Raw genomic sequence first — 27,659 nt, 5'->3', positions numbered from 1 at the left:
TCTGTTAAGTCTGTTATTTTCACTGAAGTTGAAGTTGGCAAAATACTTGGTGGCTAAGTTATGTGTATTTTCAAAACACAATCTGATAAGAATAAATTTGTTTGTATTCCTTCACAGGTATTTACTGTTTTTAAGTTCTTGCCTGTAGCTAGAATCTGTATGTGAAGCCTGGTTAACAATTCTTTGTGTAGTTGTTGCTAACAGAAATTTTATCTCAAAATCAAATTTTAAGGAGGGCTACAAGATTTGCGAGGGGAGGGTGATAAAGGTGAACTAGATCGGTGTCTCTTGCTTTGAGATGCGTTCTGTAAGCTGTCTGAATAGTGAAGACCCCTATTTCAAGGTTTGGAAACATGCACATCATCTTTGAAGTACTTTTCCCAGTGCAGTGTTTTCATTTGAGCATGCTTATTTGTGTAATGACTTTCTCCTCCATTTTTCTTTCTGTCCATCCAACAAATCTTTATTGAGATCTTCTCTAAGTGAATAAAACAATGGCCCATTACCTCAAGTTGGGAGAACAGGTAATGAGCAAATCTATATATGCCTGATGATGATAGACATCTCAGAAGAAAATCTAAAGCAGGGGACTGGAAGTGGTGTGAGCGTTGAGAGGATTAGGCTGTCTCACTTACAGCGGTGAGGGAGGGCCTTTCAGGCAGTGATGTGTGACAGCAAGGCCCCTGAGATCGGGGTATGCTTGGCCTATCCAAGAAACAGCAAGGAGGCCAGAGTGGCCGAAGTAGAATTTGAGGGGGAGATGAGGCCAGAGGGTCACAGCCGGTTCCATGAAGGCGGGATCATGCCCGCAGTTACATGATGTTGCGTCCCGAGTGTCTAACACAGTGTCTGTCTCACAGCAGGTGCTCATTCAGTAGTTGTGCAGTGAATGAATACTAGCAGTAACAGACATTTCTGGGTGCTTGTGTTTATTTATGTAATCCTAACAACAATCATATGGAGTGTCATTAGTGCCATCATTTTATGAAGGAAATGACTGAGTCACAGAAAGGTAAGTAACTTGTCCTAGGTCTTTCACATAGTAAGGGGCAGAACCAACCCACAAGAGTTGGTTCCAGGGCCCACACTCTTAACTGCAGTCCTACTTGGCCTCAGGTAGATTAAATGCTTCTTGACTATTGGTGCTTAAACAAGATCATTCACTCATTCCAGAAAATTCATAAGCCTCTGCTTTGTCAGATTCTGTTCTAGGTGCTAGTGATATATCCATGAACAAAGCAAATGAACATTCCTGCCCACATGGAGTCCTGTGTCCTAGGTATAGAAGACAGACAGTAAACAAGTAAAAAAAATTTGTAAAGTATTTTATCAGATGGTGACAAATAGAATGGAAAAAATAAAGATGAGTAAAAGTGTGTCAGCAGAGAGGAGAGGTGGCCATTTTTAGGTAGGATGGTTGGGAAAAGGCCTCATGAAGGTGACATTTGAATAGAGGTGACATTTGAGGAGATGAGGAAACAGGCCATGGTGTCTAGGACAGAGCACGTGGGTAGAGTTCTGGGTGGTGGGGTTACAGTCTGTTAAAGGTATGATTGTGTTGGAGTTTGTGATTGGTTAGTTGGTATATTTTTTTGAAGAATGTCATACATAGAAAAATAGCTACTTTCAAATCTATGGTTAATAGTGGTGGGGGGGAGGGAGAGGGGGTTGGGGAGAGACTAGGTAAGGGGCATAAAGAATAATTATGATTTGTAGTAATGAATATGCTTGTAATACTGATTTGATCAACACATCATATACAGATGATGGTAGTCAATGCTTATCCCCAAAATATGTATAACCAATCAAGCTTCAATTAAAGAACTACTATATCAATATTTTATAACCTTAAATATGGTAATTTGCAAAACAATCTCTAACAATACAGCTTTTCTCTCTCTCTAACACTTCTTATTGCCTCTCACCGTGCATGACTTATGGATTTATGGTAATACTTTGTACATACAGAGGTCGGCCTAGACGTAGCTTCAATTCCATAGAGTATGAAGGGATCAAAAAAGACTTCACAGCAATAAGAAAATTAAATTTCACAGACTATTTGAGAAGTTTGTGAAGTGTGGAGCCATGTATGCTTTTATATAAAATAAGTCAGCAGATTAGATATAGGGAGGACATACTCATCAGAAGTAGGACAGAAGAACTGTTTTGAAATAGTCTGAGACCATTCACCTCAGAAACATATACCCCTTCACAAGTGTAGAATGGTCTCTGACTCTTAATTACACTCTCATGACACCAGAATAAGATGAGAGGAAAAACTGTGTGTGTGTGTGTGTGTGTGTGTGTGTGTGTGTAGAGAGAGAGACTGACTTCAGAATATCTCTGTAAAGTTCACTTATATGGGCTATCTCATTGTCTGAGGATAGTAGATAAATGAGACATGTAGATAAATGAGACATCACAACTATTCTTTGTTACATATGCAGAAGATTTTTTTTTTAAAAAAAACTTTTGCCAGTTAATATTTAATATTAATATTAGCATCAGGTAAATTCCATAGATGGTTTTGTTGGTAATGTTGGAGAAGATTTAATTTTTTCTCTTATAATTAAGAATGTATTTTTATGCTGAAGGATAGTTGAGGGCAAAAATAGAACACATTTGCATTTTGTTTGTAGCACAAACTAGGCTGTTAGGCTAGCTTTTTTTTTTTTTTTTTTTTTTCCCCCCCACTTGTGCACTTTGAAGGGTATTTTTGTAATCATTCCTTCTTTACAAAATTTTAGACTTTCCAGCTTTGGAATACCCTTTTCTGCTTCTTCCAGCATTGATTCCATAATTTAGCTACTTGAAAAGATATGAAGACTTCATTTTTTTAAATGGAATCCAAAATTTAGCTTTGAAAATATTGCTTTGTTTGGTGTTGTTATAGTTGACATTGTTAATGTGGCCATTAATAACATGTTTATAATGAAAGAAAAATAATGCTTTGTCTGCTAATTATTAGTTTCAAATTTTTAAGAATTATGATTAATATTTTATTAGTTTTCTATTAACTTATCATTCAAAGAGGTGATTTATTACGACTCATAATAAAGAAAAATAATTATCACTGCCATGGACTTTTCATATATATTTTGTGGTACTTTATCTTCTTTTTCAAATAGATTTCCTTTCTCCTGGAATACCTGTCCTCTTTGTCCGGGCTTCTGCAATCATGTTTATTGGTAGATCCAGACCTTGTGATTCAGGATGAGCTTCTGAAACCTTTTATCACTAATATTATTGGAGTTCTCACCATATGCACTGAAGATGTGTTAGGTAAGCTTAATTTTTTTAGTTTAGGATGGAGGTAAATAATACTGAGGAAAAAAAACTCTTACATATGTGGCCCCAGATATTCAGTTCAAGGTTACTTTTTGGGTTGTTTTTGCCAGTGTTTTGGAAGGCTTTGATAATGTGTTTTATAGTTGGGATGCTTTTAAGTGGATCCAGGAGACCACTTGAGGCAAATGTGTAGTATAAAAAAGGACCAGCCCTGTGCTGTCAGTTTAAATGAGGGCAAAGCTCTCTATGTCATGTTAGAAAGTTCATTGAGTTCTGAGTATCAGTTATTCTTATAAATTATGGCTGAGGCCAGATGACCTACTAATCAGTCATTTGCAATAGAAAGCATAAGGCTATCTAGCACATAATACCAGTTTCCTAAGATTCTAAATTATTGGAAAATATTCTATGATGGAAAGTTGGATGTAATGGTCTAGTAGTAGAGAAAATTAAAATAGTGTAATTGAACATTTGGTAGTTCTGGGCTTTCTATTCATTCTTATTAGTCCTTTGAATTATATGGATTTGCTTGGTTTTAGATCTGGAAAATGAAGTGCGTTATGATATCCAGCAAAGCCATCTCATCAGTGTTAAAATAATCCCAATGCTAGAGGAGCAGTAATGCCTTACTTGGAAATTTTACATATGGCAGTGATCCTATCTAAGCTTATTAGGTTAGACTATGCAATCTCAGCAAGCTGATATCACCCCTGCACCATCAGGAGCAAAAATTGATTCTTGGAAGAAGGTGGTGAGGCAAACAACCTTAGATATTGCAGTGGCTCGTGGCCCCCAGCACAACTCTACCCAATAAAATCTTTTTACTTAGTATTGGATTCTTCTTGTTGGATTTTATTGGGTATCCTTCAAGAAGCATTGACATTGAGTTCACAGGAGATACTCAAGACATATATATATATATATATATATATGTGCACACAAGACATATATATATATACATGCACACAAGATTAGTGCACACAAGTGTGATGGATAGATGGCTACAATTGAAGGAGTTTTGATTGCTTGATTATAAAGTTATATGGCAAGACATGGTCTGTGTTTCTTAGCTGCTGTTGGCTGCCTTGCGTTGCTTTTTATTGATCCTCTTGGTTTTGTGTATGACTTGGGCTTTGAAAATTGAATAAAAATTGTATAGAATGACGTTTCGGTCAATGACAGACCACCTATATGACGGTAGTCCCGTAAGATGATAATGGCTATACCATATAGCCTAGGTATGTAGCAGGCTATACTATCTAGGTTTGTATAAGTACTCTATGATGTTGATACAATGATAAAATTGCCTAATGAAGCATTTCTCAGAACAAAGCCCTGTCATTAAGTGACACATGACTACATTTTATTATTTAATTATATAGAAATTATTTAACCCATTGTTCATTATGTCAAGTGCTGAAAGGAAAAAATGTCAACCATATTTATATGTACATTGAGCAGCTGGTTAAATTAAAAGTTACTTTTTCATGTCTAGGTAAAAATAAAAGTTTACTAAAATTATTTTTTAAGAAATTAAGTTTTTAATTTATTTTTCCTGGAAAAATAATAGTTTTGAATGATTTTATTAAAAAATGGATTATATTGCTATTGTGTGAATAGCAGAAATGAATTATACAAATTGCTAATTCATGTATATCATTTGATACATTATAATGTATATATTATAAAAGTTATTCAGCAAGTATAGTTATAAACTTAAGTTAAATGTTACTAGCTTTTTAATTTTATTTAACTTTAACCTTAAATATTTTATTTGGTCATTTGTAGGCCTGTATTAAATTTAAAAAGTAAGCTTTATATGTAATCTTTTTATGTATAAAGTACAGATACGGGGTACTTCAAAAAGTTCGTGGAAAAATTCATGTTATCTTTCAATTCTATTTTTCCACAAACTTTTTGAAGTACCCTCATATATATATAGTACAGAAACAGATATATCTGTGAAATTACAATTTCATGGGGATGGCAATGAGGAAAGATATCTAAAAAAAGCTGTTAATGACAAAATGATTGAGAAACACCAAGGATTGCTGTAATCCAAACTTCCCTAGAAAGTGCTATTTTTAAATACTTCATGGGTGCTGCAGAACACCTAGAGGGAAGTATTCAGTTTACTTTGTACTGGGGTTTGACAAACTCCATTACAAAGTGTCCTCAGAAAGCTACTGCTGTCCAGCTTTCATTTACCCAAGTACAGAGATGGGAAAATGTGCCCTTTTCCTAGAAGGTTAATTGCTACATTCCTAGCCATAGGCAAAGCTTCAGAATCCTCTTTTGTTGCCATAATTTTTTGAGTGTGTGTGTGGGGTGACACTCTTTGGTTCTTCAGAGCAATTCCTCTTTCTTTTTTGCTTTGATCTTAGCAAAACATATTTTCCTTTTCACATCTGCACTAAGGTGATACAAGGGGTAAGGAAAATAGGAGTCTTTGTTCTTTTGTTCTTAGTCTAGCTAATGGTTTTTCAGTTTTGTTTATCTCTTCAAAAAACCCACTTTTCATTGTTTTGGGGGGTTTTTTGTCTGTATTTTGTTTAGTTCTGCTCTGATCTTTATTATTTCTTTTTGTCTACTGATTTTGGTATTGGTTTGTTATTGCTTTTCTAGTTCTTTGTAGTGTTCAGTTGTTTATTTGAAATCTTTCCACTTTTTGATGCAAGTATCTATTGTTATAAACTTCCCTCTTTGTACTGCTTTTGCGCATTCCACAGGTTTTAGTATGTTGTGTTTCTATTTTCATTTGTTTCAGAGGATTATTTTTATATTAATTTCTTTATTGACCTATTAGTCATTCAGGAGCAGGTTTAATTTTGATGTATTTGTACAGTTTCTAAAGTTCCTCTTGTTATTAATTTCTAGTTTTATTTGGTTATGGTCTGAAAAGATATGTGATATGATTTTGATTTTTCAAAATTTGTTGAGGCTTATTTTATGGCCTAAGAAAAAAAGAGAGAAGACCTAAAAAAATAAAATTACAAATGAAACAAGAGACATTACATTTGATGCCACAGAAAAACAAAAAATCATTAGAGACTGTTGTGAACAACTATATGCCAATGAATTGGAAAACCTATAGGAAGTGAATAAATTCCTGGACACAAGAATAAACTAAGAAGAAATAGAAAACCTTAACAGACCAATAATGAGTAATGAGATTGAAACAGTAATAAAAAGTCTGTCAACAAAGAAAAGCCCAGAACCAGATAGCACTGCCGAATTCTACCAAACTTTAAAAGGTTAAACACCAGTTCTTCTCAAAATATTCCAAAAAATTGAAGAGGAGGGAATTCTTGCACACAATCTGTGAGTCCAGCATTACCCTGATACAGAATCAGATAAGGACAAGAAAATTATAGGCTAATATCCCTGATTTAATGTAGATGCAAAAATTCTAACCTAGCAAACTAAATCCAGCAGCACATCAGAAAGATTATACCCCATGGTCAAGTGGGATTTATCCCAGGGATGCATGAACAGGGTCAACATAGGTAATCAGTAAATGTGATACATCACATCAACAAAATGAAGGACAAAAGCCATATGATTATCTCAATATATTCAGGAAAAACATTTGATAAAAAATTTAACATCCCTTCATGATAAAAAAAAAACTCAACAAATTAGGTATAGAAGGAAAGCACCTCAACACAATAAAGACTCTATATGACAAACCCACAGCTAATATCTTACTGAATGGGGGAAAGTTGAAAGCTTTTTCTCTAAGAACAGGAACATGACAGGGATACCCACTTTCACCACTCTTTCAACATAGTGCTAGAGATCCTAGCCAGAGCAGTTAGAAGAGAAAGACATAAAGGGCATTCACATTGGAAAAGAGGAAGTTAATTTGTTTCTGTTTGCAGACTACACGATCATATAGAGAGAGAAACCCAGAGACTTCACCAAAAAACTTTTAGAAGTGATAAATGAATTCGGTAAAGTTGCAGAATACAAAATCAACGTACAAAAGTCAACAGTGTTTCTATACACCAAGAATGAACTAGCAGAAAAAGAAATCAATAAAACAATCCCATTTACAATAGCTACAAAAAATGTACCTAGGAATAAATTTAACCAAGGAGATGAAAGATTTCTACAATCAAAATTGCAAAACACTTAAGAAAAGGCTTTAAAAGCAAGGCAACAAAAGCAAAAACAGACAAATGGGATGAAAGAAATTAAAGAGGACCCAAAGTGATGTGCAGATTTAAGCAATCCCTGTCAAAATATCAACACCAGTCTTCCCAGAAATAGGAAAAAGAATCCTAAAATTTATGTGGAACAATAGAAGTAGCCAAAGCAATCTTGAGTAAAAAGAACAAAGCTGGAGGCATTTTACCACTTGACTTCAAAATATACTACAAAGCTATAGTAACCAGAACAGCATGGTCCTGTCATTAAAACAAACACATGGACCAATAGAACAGAATAGAGTGCCCTCAAAATAAACCCATGGATCTACAGCTTTTCAACAAAGTCATCAAACACATACATTGGGGAAAGGACAACCTCATGAATTAATGGTGGTGAGAAAATTAGATGTCCATATGGTAGGGAATGAAACTAGACCCCTGACTCTCATTGCATACAAAAATAAACTCAAAACAGATTAATGACTTAAATGTAAGACTTGAAAATATAAAACTACTAGAAGAAAACATGAGGGAAACACTTCAAGACATTGATCTGGGAAAAGATTTTATGAAGAATTTAAAAGCATAGGCAACAAAAGTAAAAATGGACAAATAGGACTATATCAAGCTAAAAACCTTCTGAACAGCAAAGGAAATAACGGAGTGTGGAGGTAACCAGCAGAATGGGAGAAAATATTTGCAAATTATTCATCCAACAAGCAATCACTATCCAGAATATACAAAGAACTCAAAGATCTTACTCAACAGCAAAGACAACCTAACAGCTTTATTTAAAAAATGGGCAAATGAGCTGAATAGACATTTCTCAAAAGAAAACATACAGATCACCAATAGGCATATGAAGAAATGTTCAACATCACTAATCAGGGAAATGCAAATCAAAACCACAATCATATATTATCTCATCCCAGTTAGAATGGCTATTATCAAAAAATAACATGCTGGCAAGGATGTGGAGAAAAGAGAACTCTTATACACTGTTGGTGGGAACATAAACTAGTATAACCATTATGGAATACAATGTGGAGGTTCTTGAAAAAAAACTACAAATAGAACTATAATTTGATCCAGCAATGTCACTACTGGGTGTTTATCCAAAGGAGAGGAAATCATTATATCAAAGAGATATCTGCCCCCTCCCCCATGTTTATTGCAGCACTATTCACAGTAACCAAGATATGGAATCAACCTAATTATGCATCAACAGATGAATGGATAAAGAAAATGTGGTATACCATAAAAATGCATGAAATCCTGTCATTTGGGGCAATATGGGTGAGTCTGGAGGACATTATGTTAAGCGAAAGAAATCAAGAACAGAAAGATAAATACTGCATGTTCTCATATGTCAGAGCTAAAAAAGTTGAGCTCATGGAAGTGGAGAGTAAAATTGGGGTTACTAGAGGTTGGGAAGGGGAGGGGGAGGGAGGATAGGGAGAGGTCGATTAATGAATACAAACTTACAGCTAGATAGGAAGAATAAGTTCTAATGTGGTATAGTAGTGCTAGGTGTCTATAAATATCAATGATTGTGTATTTTCAAATGGCTAGAAAGGAGTTCCAGTGTTCTCAACACAAATGATAAATGTTTTTGGTGATGGATATGATAATTATCCTGATTTGATCATTACACATTGTATTCATGAATCAAAATATTACTCTGTACCCCATAAATATGTACAATTATTATGTGTCAATTAAAATTTTTTATAAAGATTTAATAGGAAAAAAAGGTAGGTATTTATTGTTATTGTTTAATATTAATAGCTGTGACCTGATGGCTTTTTCAAAAGACAGTAATAATTTGTATATCCACTAGCGATAGAAAGTTCCACCACCCCACATTATTCATTAAGACATTAATCATTCATGAGACAATTTTAGTGTTTTGTCATTTAGAATAATGTTAGTCATTAGTCTTCATTATATCTAAGTGGTTTATTTCTACTTTTGTCTTACTTAGTGTCTGCATTTGAATTGCTGCTCTCAGCATCTATACATATGGTGGTACAGTTTCTCCTCTCTTAACTTGCTAGGATAATGAATTATATTGACAAATTTCCTGATGTTGAACCATCTTTGCATTTCTGGAATAAAACCTCCATGGTCATAAGTTGATACGCATTCAATACCTTGCTGGATTCTTTGTGTCAATATTTTACTTAAAATGTTTATATTTAATAAAAAACAAAAATAGAAAACTTACTTTTATAGAAGTATCACAAACAATGATATTTTTTAATAATGTGCCCAAGTAGTTCTGAAGTTATGGCTTAACATTTGATTTGTTACACTTTCTGATTGCTTTGAGTATGCTTTAAAAATAAGAGGGTTTGTGAGTGTGTCTGTGTGTAAGAGGGTGGAGTGGAGGTATCTTTAGGAAGCAATGGAAGCAAGAAGTTAATTGAAATATATTTTGAATAACGTCAAATAATATTTGTCTTCATTTGACAAGTGCGTACCTCTTATTTTAGTGTAATGAAATGCCTTTGGTGAGTTTTGTATTTTGAAAGGTTCTTTTTTTCTTTGTGTTAATAACTTGAAATGTTTGATTAATTTTATAGATGTAGAGTTAATATCAGCTTTTTATCACACATGGACACATTTATTTAACCTTCTGGCCACACTCCTGAGGAAAGCTGGTGACGTCTCTCTTCCATTTGTTACCATGGCTCTGGCTAAGCACTGGTCATCAATGATTGGTAAGAAGATACTGTGTCACCGACTTAGGTCTTTCTGCTAATGAAAATTAAGATAATTATCATTCCTGATCAGATGTGTAACTTATCTAAAATTAAGTAATTATGGTATGGCATATGACAGAGATACCAGGGTGCTTGCTTTGAGAAACTTACAATGTGCTTAAGGAGCCCCCCAAAAATGCATTTTTGATCAATTGAAATGTATTTCAAGATACCATAAAAACAAGTAAGAAAAGCCTGTGGTTTTAAGAAGATACATATGATAGGGTTATAAAACAATGAGATATGTTTTCTTGTATTGGTATCTTTTCTGGCATATATACACTGTATGTATGTAAATCTGCATATATAAAATCTCATATACATGATAACATGGAACATTATAATAAAAATACCATCTTGTTTCAAGACATCAGGATTTTCTTACAGCACAGAAATGCTAAGAGTACAGTATAATTATTTTTATAAGATGTTTTCCATATAAAATAGTTGTCCACTAAAATAAACGATTTTTAAATGATCTTTAATTTTTCATAGTCTTTAATTTTTCATAGTCTTCTGTTCTAAATCTTAGCATAGTGAGAAACCTTTTTTTATGTAAATGTTTATAACTAACATTGTTACCTTTTAAAATAATCTGTTTAAATGTATTCAGAATTGAGTTCTTTCAAGTTTCCAAGTTATCTACTAATTCAACTGACTCATTTTTTTAACATTTATTTTATCTTTCATCAGTCTGTAAACTTAAATATGTGATACATTTTTTAACAAGAGTGGTAGTTTTGAAGTAAGATTTATGAGGAAATACATATTCAACAAGAAATAGAATTGTTAGTTTTCTGGATATAGGAGTTCTGAGCCTACCATAAGGAGTACAGTGTTCATGTTGGAGATCATTATTTTATTAAAGGAGATAGAAATTGAAAGAGATTGACTTAATGAGAGATTGACATTGAGATTTTCCTCTTGCATTCATTGGGGAAAAATTAGTTTGCCACCTGAATTACCAATAATATAAAGCAAAATGCTACTCACATGAGGTACTGGAGCCACCTAGTTAAATCTGGCCTGCTACCTGTCTTGGTAAATAAAATTTTATTAGAACACAGCCGCACTCATTCATTTATTTATTGCCTATGGCTGCTTTCATGCTACAACAGTTGAGATGAATAATTGTGATAAAGACAATGATCTGTGAAGCATAAAGTATTTACTCTCTGGCCCTTTACAGAAAAAGTTTGCAGAACTCTACCTGACACTGTTTACCTGACACTATTTCCCTAGTGGTAAAATAAATACATATTAAATTCAAAACCTTCTTATAAAATATACACAGTTTTATATAATAATAGTGCTAATCAAAAACAATTTCCTAAATAAACCATTTTGATAAAATTAATGTTAATGAAAACATAACTAATAAAAATGATCATTGATATTCCTTACCATGGTGTTATTTTTGTTTTTTGGTTTTTTTAATCAACTTCCATCCCATGTACCCATATACATTTAAAATATCTTATGGTCCTTCTATAACTTATGTTACCTATAATAGTCTTTTCTCAAACTTGACTAATATTTGGACATCATTTAAATGAACATAATTCTTATGAAACCCAGTGCTAACTACCTTTTTTTTATGTTACTTAAATTAGTATAACCCTAAATCTAAGTAGAAATTCTTATGGTTATAATTCTCACACAGGAGAAATAAAAAATAATATAAAAATCAAACATAAAATTCAATAGTTATCAAGTTAATAAAATTAATGTAATACAACAAATATTACTTTGATTGAACTAAATCAGTGCTCATAACAGGAAATTAATAATGAATGATTCATTGTCAATTTGGCTTGACTATTCTTTCCACTTGGTATTAGGTTTGCAAATCAGTTCATAACCACTCATGTACTATTTGAACTACTATGAAACCTTTGTACATCGTGCCAACTCTGCATACTAAGTCTTGCTTATAAGTACTATTTGGCACCAACTTGTTTGAAAACAGAAACAATCTCACTTGTCGTGTGGTAATGTAGAAGATCTAGAGTAGAGTTATAGTACTTTTTTTTAAGGTTAGTACTGAAATCAAAATTTAAAAGTTAAAAATTTTTGAAACTTTATGTATACCTGTAGACCCCAAAGGATCAAAACTCATCTACATATAATCCTCTTATTTGGGATCTTAGCAAATATTATGTATATGTGCATTTGTAGGCTCTCTCTCTCTCTCTCTCTCTCTCTCTCTCTCTCTCTCTCTCTCTCTCATATAAAGAAAAAACTCATGTAATGAAAATTAGATTCCTTGACTTACTGTGTCATCTTATTACTGACTGTTTAAGATTTTTAAACGCTCGAGTTATTCTTATTATACTTGAACTATTGATAGCTTAATAGTAATAAGAAAGCTGTAAACTTAATCAAATCAATTTGATTATCTTTGTTTAATTTTGAAGAAATTTTCAAACATTTTCATCTGAAATTATTCTTTTAGATATGTTCTGCAAATGTGTGGGCTTGTCTGTCACATGCCCTACCCTGTTTACTGCCAGCCTGCAATTTTTTTCTATTCTCTTGACTGAGGAAGCAAAAAGGGGTCTCCAGGGTAAGGACAAAGCAAGTTTGTGTCACAGTCCAACAATGGCTTCACTTCTTGATAAAACTCAGGAAAATCAGAAATCACTAGAACGACTTCATGAAGTAATTCTTCAGGTATGTGATTTCTTGTTTTTTTAAAGCTTTATTTAATGTTTAAATTAATTGAATTTCAGTCTTGGTCTAGCCAAAAATTTTTTTAGTCATTTGAATGAAAAAGTAATTAATGCTCATTATGACTGTTTAAATAATACAAAAGTATATAAACTTAAATAACCATCTCCTCTCCAGTCTCACTGCTCTGATGCTGACTAGTTTCTTTAATGACTATGATGTAAAAATTTGCTATGAAATAGTACTAATCTAAATCCAGCAGTTTAACAAAACAGCGTTCTATATTATGACCAAAATGGGTATATTTCAGGAATGCAGCTATTATTCAGAACTTATTGCCATTTTAATGCTATGTCTGCATCTCATAAAATATATTCAAATTGACATTTGATTTATATAAATGGGCCATATATTTTTGTGGATGGTTAATGTGTATAGAAGTAGGCAGACTTGGTTGGTACACTTGTGAGAAAATACCCCCTTTCCACACCCTGCTGCCTGTTCTGTCTTATAAACTTGTTTATACAATCTAAAAATATAAGCCAAGAATTTTATTCATCAAAAAACATTTTAAAATCAGTAATATATTTTCTCATAAGTAGTTTAACAATTAAAAAAACTAGAAGTGTTTCCTAAGTTAATGTTGCATATTGTTTTTTACAAATAAGAATATTACTAGACTTTTCAATATTAAGAATCATCTTTTTTAATAATCTATGATTTTATGAATTTTGTCTTCTCATGGAATGGTTGGAAAGTAGTATAATTGTGAATTGTGAAGAATTTGCTTCAGCTTCCCTATCAGCCGGGGATATTTTACAAAGACAGAAGGTTGTTCCCATCTGCTGATTTGTTGCAGTCCCTTTTGCTGCTTAGAATTTGGACATTTTCGCCCCTTTTCTGTCTGTGAGAGTCATGGTCATACAGATATTTTTGGTATGACCACTTGTACATTTTGAACATCAGCCTTGATTATATTGAGATGCAGAAAAGGCCTGTAGGAAGAGGAGAGTATGCTCCCTGGTCCATAACTGGAAGCCGTCCTGTGGAGGGTGTCAGAGGGCTCCTCAGGGACCTTTGCCTCCCCTGCCCTATGGAATCTGGTTGCCTTTCCAGCATAGTTGAGAAGCCTGATGAGGAGTCCCCCACATTTTCTCATCTGTCTGCAGCATCTCCCTCAGAAGCCCGGATCTCTAGGGGAAAAGTGGGCCTCACAGCGTTCCTGTAAAAGCCACTTTTTCTTGGAGGCCACAGCTTCTCTGTAGCTACTACCTTATTCTCATTCCATTCAACTCTTCTTAGTTGAAAACAAAACCTGGATGTTTTCACAGTTGTCTCATTCCCCATCAGAACAGACTTTATTCCCCCAATGATTAACTGTCTGATTTAAAGAGTACTATAAGCAGGAAGACTCAAAATCACACCTTTTCACAAGTCCCCCATCCCCACCTCCTAATTCCGTTTAATTATTAGTTTCCTAGTTTTTGCTTTGGTGGAGCACTTTTCTCCTGGGAAAAGGCCTTTGTGCTTGTCAGCATGCTTTCCTCATCAGAGAATTTAACTGACCTCCCTCAGAGAAGAGTACTTTGAGGACAATGTGCTTGGCCCACTCTCCCCTGCCTATGTCAAGTGCCAGCTAGATCTGGCAGCCTGGCTCCTCATGGGCTCCATGGTTCCTGCAGCCTCCTGCTGGACCTGGTGAAATTGAAAGACTTCCAGCCAGGCTGTGCCAGACCTATTTTATTTCTTAACTATTTTCTCTTGTTAGTGGTGCTGTGCTTCAAGGGTCCAAGATTAGACTCATGATAAGTATGGATCTGTGTAGGGTGACGAGCCAGCTTATGATAGTGTACGTAGGAAAAACTCTGTGCCAGAAGAATTGGCAAAATTTACATTGCCTTTATTTTTCCCTAATACTATGTAATATTCATTATAAAAGTTATTGCTCATAATCTTTTGGTATTACTTGGCCAAAGAAAATGAGGTATTCTGTAGCCACAGGATATCTGAATGATTTTCCTAATGACTAGCTAATCTTCCTCTCCATTTCTTCCAAAGTACAGAAGATTAAAAGAGTAGTCTATGTAGATATGGATATATTAGCCAGTTATTTAAACCATGTTTCCTAATAAATCATGCTCTTCTTGTTCATGTTAACAGTAGAATTTGTATATATAGCATTTGTTAGAAGGACACAGGCAAGATTACGACAAAGGAAGTGAAGAGAGGAATTGTACCCATGGCATACTCAGGAGAAAATGTGTGCCTGATATAAGACAGGGCAGTTATTAATGCTCGTTAAACTACAAACAATATTTTCTTTGTCCTACGGAAAGATGATACGCAAATTAAAATATTATTAGAATACATTAAATATCAATCATAAATAATATGTGTATCTTACTATATGTCATGTAGGCTGTGCATTGTGCCACGTGGTATATAAAGCAAACTACAGTATTTAGATTATCAGAAGAAACAGTATTCTAAAATTTATATCCTTCGAAGGGGTATTTAAATTCTCTATAAAGCCATACTGAAAAGAAAAATTGATGTGGGACCTTACGCAGATGACTTAACCTCTTGTGATTCAGTTCTTCAGATGCAAAATGAGAGGATTATATTACATTATTGTTAAATTTCAGCTGCTTCTGAAATTCTCCATCCTTCTAATAAATTACTATATTGGAACTTAACTTAAAATGTCTTGGCAGAGTATCTTTTAAGTGGCAGTTTTACAGCACTATCCCATCGGGGATACATGTGGAAATGATGCATATTTATATCTTAAGTCATGTGTAAGCTTATTTTTTTCTTAAGTACATTTTGAGGTGGTTTTAGAGTTTGAATATTCTCAAAAAATTATTAGCTGTCTGTTGCCCTTAAAATATTGAATACATTTGACTTCGTGGAAATTTTACCTTTTATAGTAGCCCCCCCCAATCCATGGTTTCATTTTCTGCAGTTTCAGTTACCCATGGCCTGAAAATATTAAATGGAAAATTCCAGAAATAAACAATTCATAAGTTTTAAATTGCACACCGTTCTGAGTAGCATGATAAAATCTTGAGCCATCCTTCCTCGTCCCTCTCTGTCCCTGCCCACATGAGTCACCCCTTTATCTAGCACATCCACGCTGTATATACTATGTGCCCTTCAGTTACTTCATAGCCTTCTCAGTTACCAGATCAGCAGATCACAGGAAGAGTGAGCACAATACAGGAAGATATTTTGAGAGAGAGACCACATCCACATAACTTTTACTATAGGACATCGTTATAAATGTTCTATTTTATTATTAGTTACTGTTATCTCTTTCCATGCCTAATTTATAAATTAGACTTTATCCAAGGTATGTACGTATAGGAAAAAACATAGTATACTTAGGGTTCAGTATTATCTGTAGTTTTGGAAATGTATCCCCTGTGGATAAGCGGGGAGTAACAAAGTCAATGTGTTTCATTGACAAATAGATATAGATAACAAGATTAGTAAAACTCTCTAATGTAATAGGTTTTGCCTGTAATTGATATGTTGAATTTTTACTCCTTATGTGTTGATGAATGTTTACAGTAATTAAAGAGACTATTTTTTACATTAAGTATCTTATGGAAAGAAAGAAAAAAAAGTCTTGACCTAAGATTCCCTAGATCGCTTAATTTCAAAACGGATTAATCTAGAAAGGGCATAAAATTTAGATAAATTTCATCAAGTTCTCTTATTTTCTTTCTACCTGTGGTTGATAAAAAAAGACAAATTATTTCTTGCTCTGTAGCCTCTTGATGTATTTTTTCCCTTTTTATGTATTTACATTACCTAATAGCTAGTTATTTGTCACTTGAGCTTGTTCTCAGCCTTCCTACTTCCAGGCTTCTCACAATTTAAGCCATGTCCGTCTGCCCTGTGTACAGATGCTCAGACTGCATCAGTCTGCAGTAAGTGCTACATGAAAAGCCTTACCTCTTCCCACTCCCATCCCCCAATTACTACATAGTAGGTATTTAATGCTTTTCAATGGGATCAACTTAGTTTTTCTCAGATTGCTATTATATGCAGGTTAAATAATGATTTGTCTATGAGGGTGATTTTCCTATTAATGGTGAGGATTATAGACAAATTAGAATTTTCATTGGTAAGTATGGTTGTACTCCATTTATATTCATTTCTATAAGAGTCAAAATATTAAGAAATTATTTTTTTGGAAAAATATGTTATATGACAGGTATGTGTGACTGTAGAAATGAAAGGTGGAGAGAACCAAATCACCCAAGATACACGGGTATGTTAGGTGGAAATGGAGGGAGGGGAATGTGTCCCCTGAAAGGAGAAAGGAGGAATTTGATGACAGTTCTCTTGTAGAACAGTTTTCCAAGGATCTGTTTTAAATAGTTACATATGTACATATATGCCCTAGTGAGTTTAAGTGCATAAACTTGCTATGTGTTAATACTAAATAAAGCATTTTGTGTAAATGATGAGTCTTTGAGAATGATTGTTGGTCTTTTCCATATTATAAATTTCTTTTACAGCCTTATCCACATAGCATTCTCAAATATTAATAATTTATCAAATTCCATTGAATTTCGTATCATAGTTGAAACCTAACAATACCTTTTAAGTAGAACGAGTCTTTTATTCACAAGTTTTGCTCCAGATTAAATTTTTTTTTCAAGGCAGTTTGATCTATATTCTCTGCAGTGCTATGAAGGAAAATCCTCCAAAGATATCCTGAAAAGAGTTGCTGCAAATGCATTGATGTCACTTCTGGCTGTCAGCAGAAGAGCACAGAAACATGCTTTGAAAGGTCAGCCACACAATACATCAACTGTTTTTATGGCGTATTGTCAGTTCATGTATTTTGCTGCTTCATCAGTCATTTTAATTTTCTTTGGACTCAAAATGTAAAGATCTTATAATCTTAGTGTTACTAAAAAAAAATAGATTTTTAAAAATATGAAAACAGTAAACATGCATTACTTTTAAAATAAAAAAGATTATACATGTAGATAATTTTTTGTTTAATGTGTAATGATTCTTACTCTAGAGAATCTATATGTAAATATTAGAGAAGTTATAAAAAAGTAATACGTTATTCAGTTTCATGATAAATATTAGTATCCACAAGCACATTCTGCAACATGAAAAAAATAAAGCGACATAGTTTTGATGGTAAAAACAACTAAAAACGACAGCATCAACTGATCCTATTTTCATATAAATTTCCCCTCTAGAGTGTTGTAATTTCTCATCTGGACATTAGAGAACACAGGTCTGAGAGCTGAAAGAGAATAACAGCAACATCAAATGCATTAATTTCAACTGTGGTTTGCTACTAAAATAAATTATGCATGTCTCAAAACATGAATTAGATTTGGGGAGCACTCTGACTCATTAATCTCTCACTGAAAATACTAAGGTGAAGTAGGTCAGAAATATAAAATGTTGTGGGTTTTTTGTTTGTTTTTGAGAATCTGGTTGTTATACGTGGTTTTAACTTATTTGGAAATGGACTATCCTATTGACTGTTATAGATTCTGTCTTTCAGCCAGTCTCATAGACAACTGCATGGAGCAGATGAAGCGCATTAGTGCACAACTGAATCTAGATTCTCTGAGGCCTGGGAAGGCAGCACTGAAAAAAAAGGTAACTCTGAATTCTAAAATTCTGGGATAAAGGAATGCACGTATCCACAGACCATCTCTCTTAGTGCCCTGGTGCCTATAAATGAACACAAAGTTGAAATAAGTGTCTGACTTAGAAGAAAGTTTCAGTCAGATAAATGAATGATATTTCTACATTAGGAGGTTGTTGGCATTTTTTTGGTCATAATTCTCACTTGAAGATCTTTAGATAATACTTATATATTATGCATTTTTGTTATTATAAGCATTTAGAAGTACCCACATGTGCTCGATACTATACCAGATAAAGTTTTTATACTACAAAAAGAAAATCTATCTCTCAAAGCAAGCCCAGTTCACTAGGAGTGAGATCCATAATGACTATAATTTATTAAGTGTTTACTATACACCAGGCACTATTCAAACATTTTGTGTTTATTATCTCAGGAGCAAACACTCATGACAACATAGTTATGCAACTGGTGATTGATGAAACCAGTATTTGCTGCTATGTTTAGGTGGTTGCAGAGCTGGTATTCCTCATCTCTGTTTATATCCTTCCGTGGCTTCTGAATGTCTCTTCTTGCAGACTCAACTTCAAACTAAATGTTCATGTAAACTTGTATTAACATGGTTATTATACAATATCTATGGTTAATAATATCTGCCACAGAGGCTTATTCAGAAAGTGAATGTGTCTGTGTTTGTATAACTATATAAATATACATATATGTGTGTGTAGATAGGGCTGTTATAGCAGCCCTCTATGTAGCAACTAGTTTCTACTGCATTTGATAAGAAATAAGACAAAGCCTTATGTAATAATTTAATTGATACAGGGTTAGATTACGTTTGTCAGTTTCTTTTCTTGCCTCTTTTTCTTTTTCTTTAGCCAAAGGCCCTTACTTTATCATTGAGAAAGTCAGCCAAAACTTGATATGATTGAAAACCAGTCAGTACCTGCCTCACTTTATTGAGATGAAACATGGAGGCTATCATATATCTAAGTTCCTCCATGCTTGATAGAACAGAAATAGCTTTTTCATAGTGGATGCGCTTCTTGAGATATGGTCATCTTTCAGTGATCATTAGCTTGTCAGTCCCCTCAATGTTACGGTGGTCAGATGTGATTAGAGCACAGCTGCCTTGTACTGTGACCCAGAGGGGAAGGAATTACTACATATAAAAAGTGGAGTATGCTGTTGCGTTCACATTTTCCAACTACTTTTTATTTAAACAGGATGGTTTTATTAAAGAGTTAAGCAGTGCCATGCAGCTCCTAAGAAACTGTCTTTATCGAAATGAAGAATGTAAAGTAAGTAAAGCGTCTTCTCAGAATTCTAATAGCAGTGCAGGTGTTGAGCAGTTTAATTTTTATATGGCAGGCATACAGGAGGAGAATGGAAAACTATTTAAATTTTATTTTTTTAGATGCTCACTTGGCTGGTCCTTAAACTCAGTGGTAATTCTCAGAAATGGTGTACCCAATCTCATTATTCTTCAGTGCTGATTGCATTTCTTGTTTATATCAGTGTTTTAACTTTAACTTTATCACTGAAACTTTAGCTTCACAAACTTCAGTCTCATTATGTACTGTTATGCGTTTCAAATTTTTTTTGCTTGGATGGAATGAATGGGTGGGTGTGTCTTATAAGGTGGATTCTTTCAAAGGGCATTGTCAGAGCAACTCTCAAAGGGAATAAGTGGAGGTATCTGCATCTATAAGGAAAGATGGTCAGTGTGTTTCTTGCTTCAGAGTAGGAAATACTGACTGCTGCTGCCCAGCAGGGCCCTGTTCACCTGAAGCAAGTTACTTACTCTTAGTTTGGCCAGATCCCTTCGACTTTCATGCAGCCCCTCTGTCTGTCTGGAAACCTCAGACGTTTTGCTTTGTCTGTAAGCATTGATGCTGTTGTTTTAAACACTGTGTCACTTCTGTTGTGCAGGATATAATTTTTTGTACACTTTGATTTGTTTTGTAGTGATAACACTTTTGAAGCACTAGATTAATGCTTTAATACAGAAATACTGTGGAAAATGAGAAAGGCAAAGATAAATTATGGAAGCTTCCTTTGTTTTTTAATTGTTTACCATTTTTGCTCTTGTGATAAAGCTGGAAAAAACTTAGTCTATTTGGAAAATTAGCATGTTGAATACAGATTCTTTAATCTGTGTTAAATATCAAGACATGATTAAATTTATTTTTCAAAGCAATTTGGATACATTTTGTTAAAATTCCCAGTATATGAACTTATATGAACTTTTTCTCAAAATAGAGATGTCATTTACTAAGTTTCTTATTCCTTCATGCAAAATAATATCCTTGTGACTGGATGCAGTTATTATTCATCCATGACACCGTACTCAGGGAACAATATCAAACCTCTAGAATACTTTAGAGGTAGGGGCTACCTGTAAAGACTTATAAGATGCTCCTCTGGCTACTAGTTATAAACATAGCGCTCCCATTTGTGTCACATTAGTCATCTGTAAAAGTCTAAGTATCTCACTAAGTCACAGCATTTCTATATGAGGGCTCTTCAAAAAGTTCATGGAAAGATACAGACTTTTAGAGTACTCTCATATTTCTAAGTTGTTTAACAGGAAGTAAATCCAAAGAAGACTATTTAGGTTACTCTTGAGTATAGATATTAGCCTATGGGATGGAGATTCTTTCTTTACTATTCCAGTTTACCTGAGATGTATGGGATATTGCCATTACTAATTGTTGGTCACTATTGTGGTAATTCAGCAGTCACCCACTGCTGCCCTACCCTGGTGTATGTAAATGTGTAACATTAAGGGGTTTTCATACTGGAAAGATCATGGTGGCTGTGAGGTAAATGAATTAAACTGTAGGCAAGGTTAAAGAGAAAGGACTGTGATAGTCCAGGCAAGAGATGATGAGACCTTAATCTGGGCGGATGAAAGGGGAAGACGGATTGATGAGAAATGCAGAATGACTTCCATAGGCCAGTTGAAGCTGCTTACCAATGCAGGAGTGCAAGATAGAGTAGAGTTTAGGGGTGAGAAACCTGCTGCTCAGCTTTGCACGTGCTAATGTAGAGAAGTTTTGGAGAATCCACGTGGAAAAGGGCTTGTAGTCAGTAGACTGTGTAGGTCTTGGGCTCTGAGGAGCACTCCGGACTGATGATATTAGGTGTTGTCCGTGTGTGGATGGTGTTTGTTGCCAAGACTATTGAAATCTCCCAAGAGAGTATACAGTCAAAGGCTAGGTCACATCTCTGGAGAATGAGTATTTAAGAGAAGGCAGAAAACAACTGAGAAGGGAATGCTGCAGAAAGAGTTCGGAGATGATTCAGGATAGAATGGCAGTGTGCAAATGAAGAAAAAAAGAGACCTGTAGCAAATGTCTCAAGGCCTGGGGGGTTGGCAGCTGCAAAGGAGAGGTCTCAATAGAATCATCAAGGCATAATATAAGTAGAAGTGAGCTGAAGATTAAATGTGAGATGGAGAATGATAGCAATAACAGTATTCTTTCTAGAAGCCTGCTCAAGAAAAGTAGCATTAATAATTTAGGACATATAGCATTAAAGGAAGTTAGTATGTTTTTTTCTACTAAAATGTAAACTATGTGAATTTAAACAGAAATGTGCAAATTGGGGGCTAGTTATTACAGAGACAGGAAGAAAGGAGCTAATCAATGGATAGAGATCCCTGAGGAGGCAGGGGTATTGTGTTTCAGGACAAAGGTGGATACATCAGTCTTCAACAAAAAGTGGAACCGCCTGTTCCACACTGGAACAGTGTGCAGACAGGAAGAATGAGTGGATGAAAATCCACATCAAGATGTGGGCAGAATGGTAGAATAAATAAGACAAAATAGATAAGAGTCTCTACCTAATAGTTCCCTTCTTTGTGAAATAGCAAACAAGGTCATCTGCTGCAAACATAGAGCTGTATGCCAGGCTTATAGAGAGTGGTGAACATGGGGAAGGACTTTGGGAAGAACACTGGGAATGACTTCAAAGCTTACAGGGTGTGTTCAACATTGGGAATAACTTCCCACCCTGTTCTGCTATTTGATGCTACGTAAAATTGTATAGGGTGTGTGTATTTAGTTATGTGCGTGCACATGTGTGCACATTCTACAAATTACCTAGTAACTCCTATTTTTTTGAAAAAGATACTGCTGCACTTACTGCAAACAGCTGTGTTTTATCTATAATATTGTCCCAGTGGTAACTGATCTTTGTAACAAAGACTTTGAGTTACTTAAGAATTTATTGATTTAAGATAATATTTAGCTGAATTTTACTATATTAAAATTACTTAAAAACAATTTACTTCTCATACATACACCAGGAGGTGGGAAGGGAAAGATAGGGCAGTGTTGGGGGACTCAGAGTTGATCAGAACGTTTACTTAACCAGAATTTCCCATTTCTTGATCATATCTCAGAGCATTTACAAAAGTTTATTGAGTGTTGAGAGAGATCACTTTCCTGCTTAATTTACATGTTACAGAAGCTTGTCTCTATGTTTCTTACCTCAGTAGTGTATCCTAGACACCCCACTGTTGACTTCCTGAGACTGGGCGGGTAGGTATAAGCCCAGTGGGTTTGGGGCAGGTGCTGAATCCATCCACAGAATTCTGATTCCCCCTTGCACTAATCAGGACAAAGATAAAGTCAGCTTTTGTCTTATGTTGCTGACATTTTTGGGGGAATTGATTTTAATTTCCTGTTTTCATACGTTCAGACTAATACTGCTCTTATTTCCTTTCCACAACAGGAAGCAGCTCTTGAAGCTCATCTTGTCCCTGTCTTGCACTCTCTCTGGCCTTGGCTTTTGATGGATGATTCATTGATGCAAATTGCCCTGCAGCTACTTTGTGTCTATACTGCACATTTTCCACATGGTAAAGGAATCCAATATTGCCTTTCAATAATATACTAAAATACTAGTATATTTTATATAACATTAAAGTAGACTGGAAAAACTAATACATATTTTGAAGTGTTTGTCCTATTTATTGAGGATATATTGGTCAAAGGCAAGCTTTTTTGTAGGTATTATAAGAGCAGACATATTTTAGTATGTTTGTGACATGGGAGAGTCATTAGCAAAGGAAATAGAGAGGGAGAAACTAGCATGAGGAAAGTTAGTTTTAGGTACAGTTGGTCTGGTGATAGTTTATATCACTGGGGCTCCTCTTTTATTCATTCACCTCATAGTCGTTTTATTGAGAGCCTACTATGGGCCATGTATTTTGATTTCTAGTGAGACTGATCTGAAACAAGAGAGGAGGACAGATTATGTAGGGCCTCAGGCACCAGAATAAGGAGTTTGGATTTTTTTGGGGGTGTGGTAGGGTACCATTGGAGGTTTTAAGCTGGAGAATGGCATGACCTAATTTGTGTTAGCAAAAGATGACTCAGCGGTGTGTGGAGAATGGCTGGAGGCAAGCCTGGAAGCAGAGAGACCAGTTTGGAGATAACTTAATGGTGGCTTTAGCTCTAGTGGTAGTGGAGAGACTGTGAGAATTGGACACATTTGGTTTATGACCCATAGGTACGGTCAAGAAAACTTGCTGGTGAAGGTATGAAGGAAAGAAAGGTATCCAAGATGACTCTCACTTGGAGAAATGAACCTGAGTGCATAATGGTACCATTAATTAAAATGGGGGAGATTTGGGAGAAGCAGATTTGACCTGGGAAAAAAGTAGAAATCAAGAGTTCTGCTTGGTCATGTTAAATCTGAGGTGTTTATATTCATCCAAGTGAAAATACTAAGTTGGAGTTGAATTCAGCAGAGGGTAAGACTAAAGATAAAAAAAAAAGTTGAGAGTTTTATTAGTTATTTGTTGTTGCATAACAAATTATCCCAAAAGTTACCACCTATTGGTAGAGTTTGGATGTGTTGTCCCCCCAAAACTCATGTGGAAATCTGATCCCCAGTGTGACAGTGTTGGAAGTTGTTTGAGTTACAGGGGCGGATCCCTCATGAATGGAATAATGCTCTACCCTGGAGGGTGGGGGTCATGAGTGAGTTCTCGCTCTATTAGTTCCTGCGAGAGCTGGTTATTTAAAAGACCCTGGCACCTCTGCTCTTTCTCTTGCTTCCTCTCACTGTGTGATTTGCTTCTACCTGCTGGCTGCCTGCTACTTTCTACCATGAGTAGAAGCAGCCTGAGGCTCATGCCAGATGCAGCTATCCCAGAATTGTAAGCAAATAAACCTCTGTTCTTTATAAATTACCCAGTCTCAGGTATTTCTGTTATAGCAACACAAAATGGACTAATACACCTATAAACAAATTCATGTAATTATCTCCCAGTTTCTGTGGGTCAGGAGTCTGGGAGTGGCTTAGCTGGACAGTTCTGGTTCAGTTGGCTGGGCTGCAGTCATCTGAAGCCATGACTGTGGCAGAGGATCCAGTGAAGCTGTTGGCAGCCTCAGTTCCTTGCCATGCAGGCCTCTCCACAAGGCTGTCTCACAGCATGGCAGCAAGCTTCCCCAGGAGGAAATGACCAGAGTGAGTGGGCCCAGGGCAGAAGTTACAGTCATCATAACCCAGTCCAGGAAGTGACATACCAGCATGCCTGCCGTTTTCTGTTGGTCCAACAGACCAACCCTGGTACAGGGAGGGAGGGGACTGAGGCAGGGGCCACTGAGGCCATTTTGGAGGCTGGCTACGTCAGGAGTCATTGTCATGTAGATTGTATTTAAAGCCGTGGAGCTGTTTGCGATTACCCAGGGAGAATGAGTAGAGGGAAAAATGGAGTCCCACAACCAAGCTCTGAGGCCCATCAACATTTGGAGTTGATCAAAAGATGAGAAACCAGCAAAAAAAGAGAGAGACATTGCATCGAATGAGAGGAGTACAGCGTCACTGGAGGCCAGAGAAGGGTGTGCTTGGCTGTGTCACATGCCTTAGAAAATTCTAATAAAATGGGATAGAAGCAATGACTGTTGGATTTACCAACACTGCTATGCTTGTAGATCTTAAGGGTAATTTTAGTACAGTACTGGGGACAGAAACCTAATTGGTAGGTTGGAAAGAGGAGGTGACAAAGTAGAGAAGACACCTTTTCCAAAATGTTCAACTCTTAAGGGGACAGAGAAATGGAGCAATAGCAGATTGTAGAGTCAAGGGAGAAGTTTTTGTTTGTTTTTAAAGATGGATTTTTTAGGGCATTTTTTTTACTTATGGGATTCGGAGAAAGAGGTGCGGGAAAGGGTTTACAGGCACACCTTGTTTTATCACACTTCACTTTATTGTGCTTCATAGATACTACATTATTTACATATTGAAGGTTTGTGGCAACCCTGGGTTGAGGAAGTCTGTAGGCACCATTTTTCCAACAGCATGTGCTCACTTTGTGTCTCTGTATCACAGTTTGGTAATCCTTGCAATATTTCAAATTTATTTTTTGTTATATCTTTTACAGTGATCTGTGATCAGTAATTTTTGATGTTACTATTGTAATTGTTTTCTGGTGCAATGAACAGTACCCATATAAGACAGCAAACTTAATCCATAAATGTGTGTGTTCTGACAGCTCTACTGACTAGCTGTTCTCCCATCTCTCTCCCTCCCCTCAGGCCTCCCTTTTTCCTGAGACACAACAATATTGAAATTAGGCCAGTTAATAAGACTGCAGTAGTCTCTAAGTGTTCAAGTGAAAGAAAGAGTCCTGCGTCTCTTGCTTTAAATCAAAAGCTACTACTGAAACCTCTTTCCCTCCTCCCCCCTCCCTCCCAACAACCTCATATCTGTTCGCTTGTCGTATCAGCTTCAAGGAATTGTAATTGTTGTGTTCAGTAATGGGCCACAATAATCAACCACATTGTATATTGACAAAATAAAACAAAATTAAAACAAACAAAAAAAACAAAAGCTACACATGATGAAGCTTATTGAGGAAGGCATGTTGAAAGCCGAGATAGGCCAAAAGCTTGGCCTCCTGCCCCAAACAGTTAGCCAAGTTGTGAATGCACAGGAAAACTTCTTGAAGGAAATTAAAATTACTACTCCAGTGAGCACATGAATGATAAGAAAGCAGAACAGATTTATTTCTGATACTAAGAAAGGTTTAGCAGTCTGGATAGAAAATCAAACCAGCTACAGCATTCCCTTAAGCTAAAGCCTAATTCAGAGCAAGGCCCTAACTCTCTTCAATTCTATGAAGGCTGAGAGAAGTGAGGAAGCTAACAGGTTGGTTCATGAAGTTTCAGGAAGGAAGCCATCTCCATAATGTAAAATGCAGGTGAAGCAGCAGGTGCTGATGTAGGAGCTGTAGCAAGTTCTCCAGAAGATCCAGCTAAGATCACTGATAAAAGTGGCTGCACTAAACAACAGATTTTCAGTGTAGATGAAATAGCCTTCTATTGGAAGATGATGCCATCTAGGACTTTCATAGCTAGAGAGAAGTCAGTGCCTGGCCTCAAAGCTTTGAAGGACAGGCTCTTGTTAGGAGCTATTGCAGCTGGTGACTTTAAGTTGAAACCAATGCTCATTTACCATTTTGAAAATTGTTAGGGCTCTTAAGAATTATGCTAAATCTACTTTGCGTGTATACTATAAATGGAACAACACAGCCTGGATGACGGCATGTCTGTTTATAGCATCGTTTACTGAATATTGTAAGCCAACTGTTGAGACCTACTATTCAGAAAAAAAAAAGATTCCTTTCAAAATATTACTGCTTATTGACAGTGCACATAGTCACACAAGAACTCTGATGGAGATGTACAAGGAGATTCATGTTTTCGTGCCTGCTAACACAATATCTATTATGAAGCCCATGGATCGAGGAGTAATTTTGACTTTTATGTCTTATTTTTTAAGAAATACATTTCATAAAACTCTAGCTGCAATAGATTGTGATTCCCCTGATGGATCTGGGCAAAGTAAATTCAAAACCTTCTGGAAAGGATTCACCATTCTTGATTCCTTTAAGAACATTTGTGATTTATGGGAGGTGGTCAAAATATCAACATTAACAGGAGTTTGGAAGACGTTGATTCTATCCTTCATGGATGACTTTGAGGAGTTCAAGGAAGTAACTACAGATGCAGTGGAAATAGCAAGAAAACTAGAATTAGAAGTGGGGACTAAAGATGTAACTGAATTGCTGCAATCTCATGATGACACTTGAACAGATGAGGAGTGGCTTCTTATAGATGAGCAAAGCAAGTA

At 35.5% G+C, this 27,659-nt stretch overlaps 1 protein-coding gene across 1 annotated transcript in view; it reads left to right on the top strand.

Annotated features, from left to right (window-relative positions):
* RTTN (rotatin) overlaps positions 1 to 27,659 on the top strand; it is a 166,071-nt gene that overhangs the window by 118,283 nt on the left and 20,129 nt on the right. The window contains exons 38-45 of the mRNA XM_063077369.1: positions 3,129 to 3,282; positions 10,025 to 10,162; positions 12,660 to 12,877; positions 17,573 to 17,678; positions 18,420 to 18,517; positions 18,676 to 18,678; positions 19,736 to 19,810; positions 23,250 to 23,376. Coding sequence (XP_062933439.1) covers positions 3,129 to 3,282; positions 10,025 to 10,162; positions 12,660 to 12,877; positions 17,573 to 17,678; positions 18,420 to 18,517; positions 18,676 to 18,678; positions 19,736 to 19,810; positions 23,250 to 23,376 — 919 coding nt within the window. The remainder of the gene's footprint in view (positions 1 to 3,128; positions 3,283 to 10,024; positions 10,163 to 12,659; positions 12,878 to 17,572; positions 17,679 to 18,419; positions 18,518 to 18,675; positions 18,679 to 19,735; positions 19,811 to 23,249; positions 23,377 to 27,659) is intronic.

Source organism: Cynocephalus volans, chromosome 13 (assembly GCF_027409185.1).
Source record: "Cynocephalus volans isolate mCynVol1 chromosome 13, mCynVol1.pri, whole genome shotgun sequence".
NCBI classification, from domain to species: Eukaryota; Metazoa; Chordata; class Mammalia; order Dermoptera; family Cynocephalidae; genus Cynocephalus; species Cynocephalus volans.
This window is presented reverse-complemented; position numbering and strand designations above follow the sequence as displayed.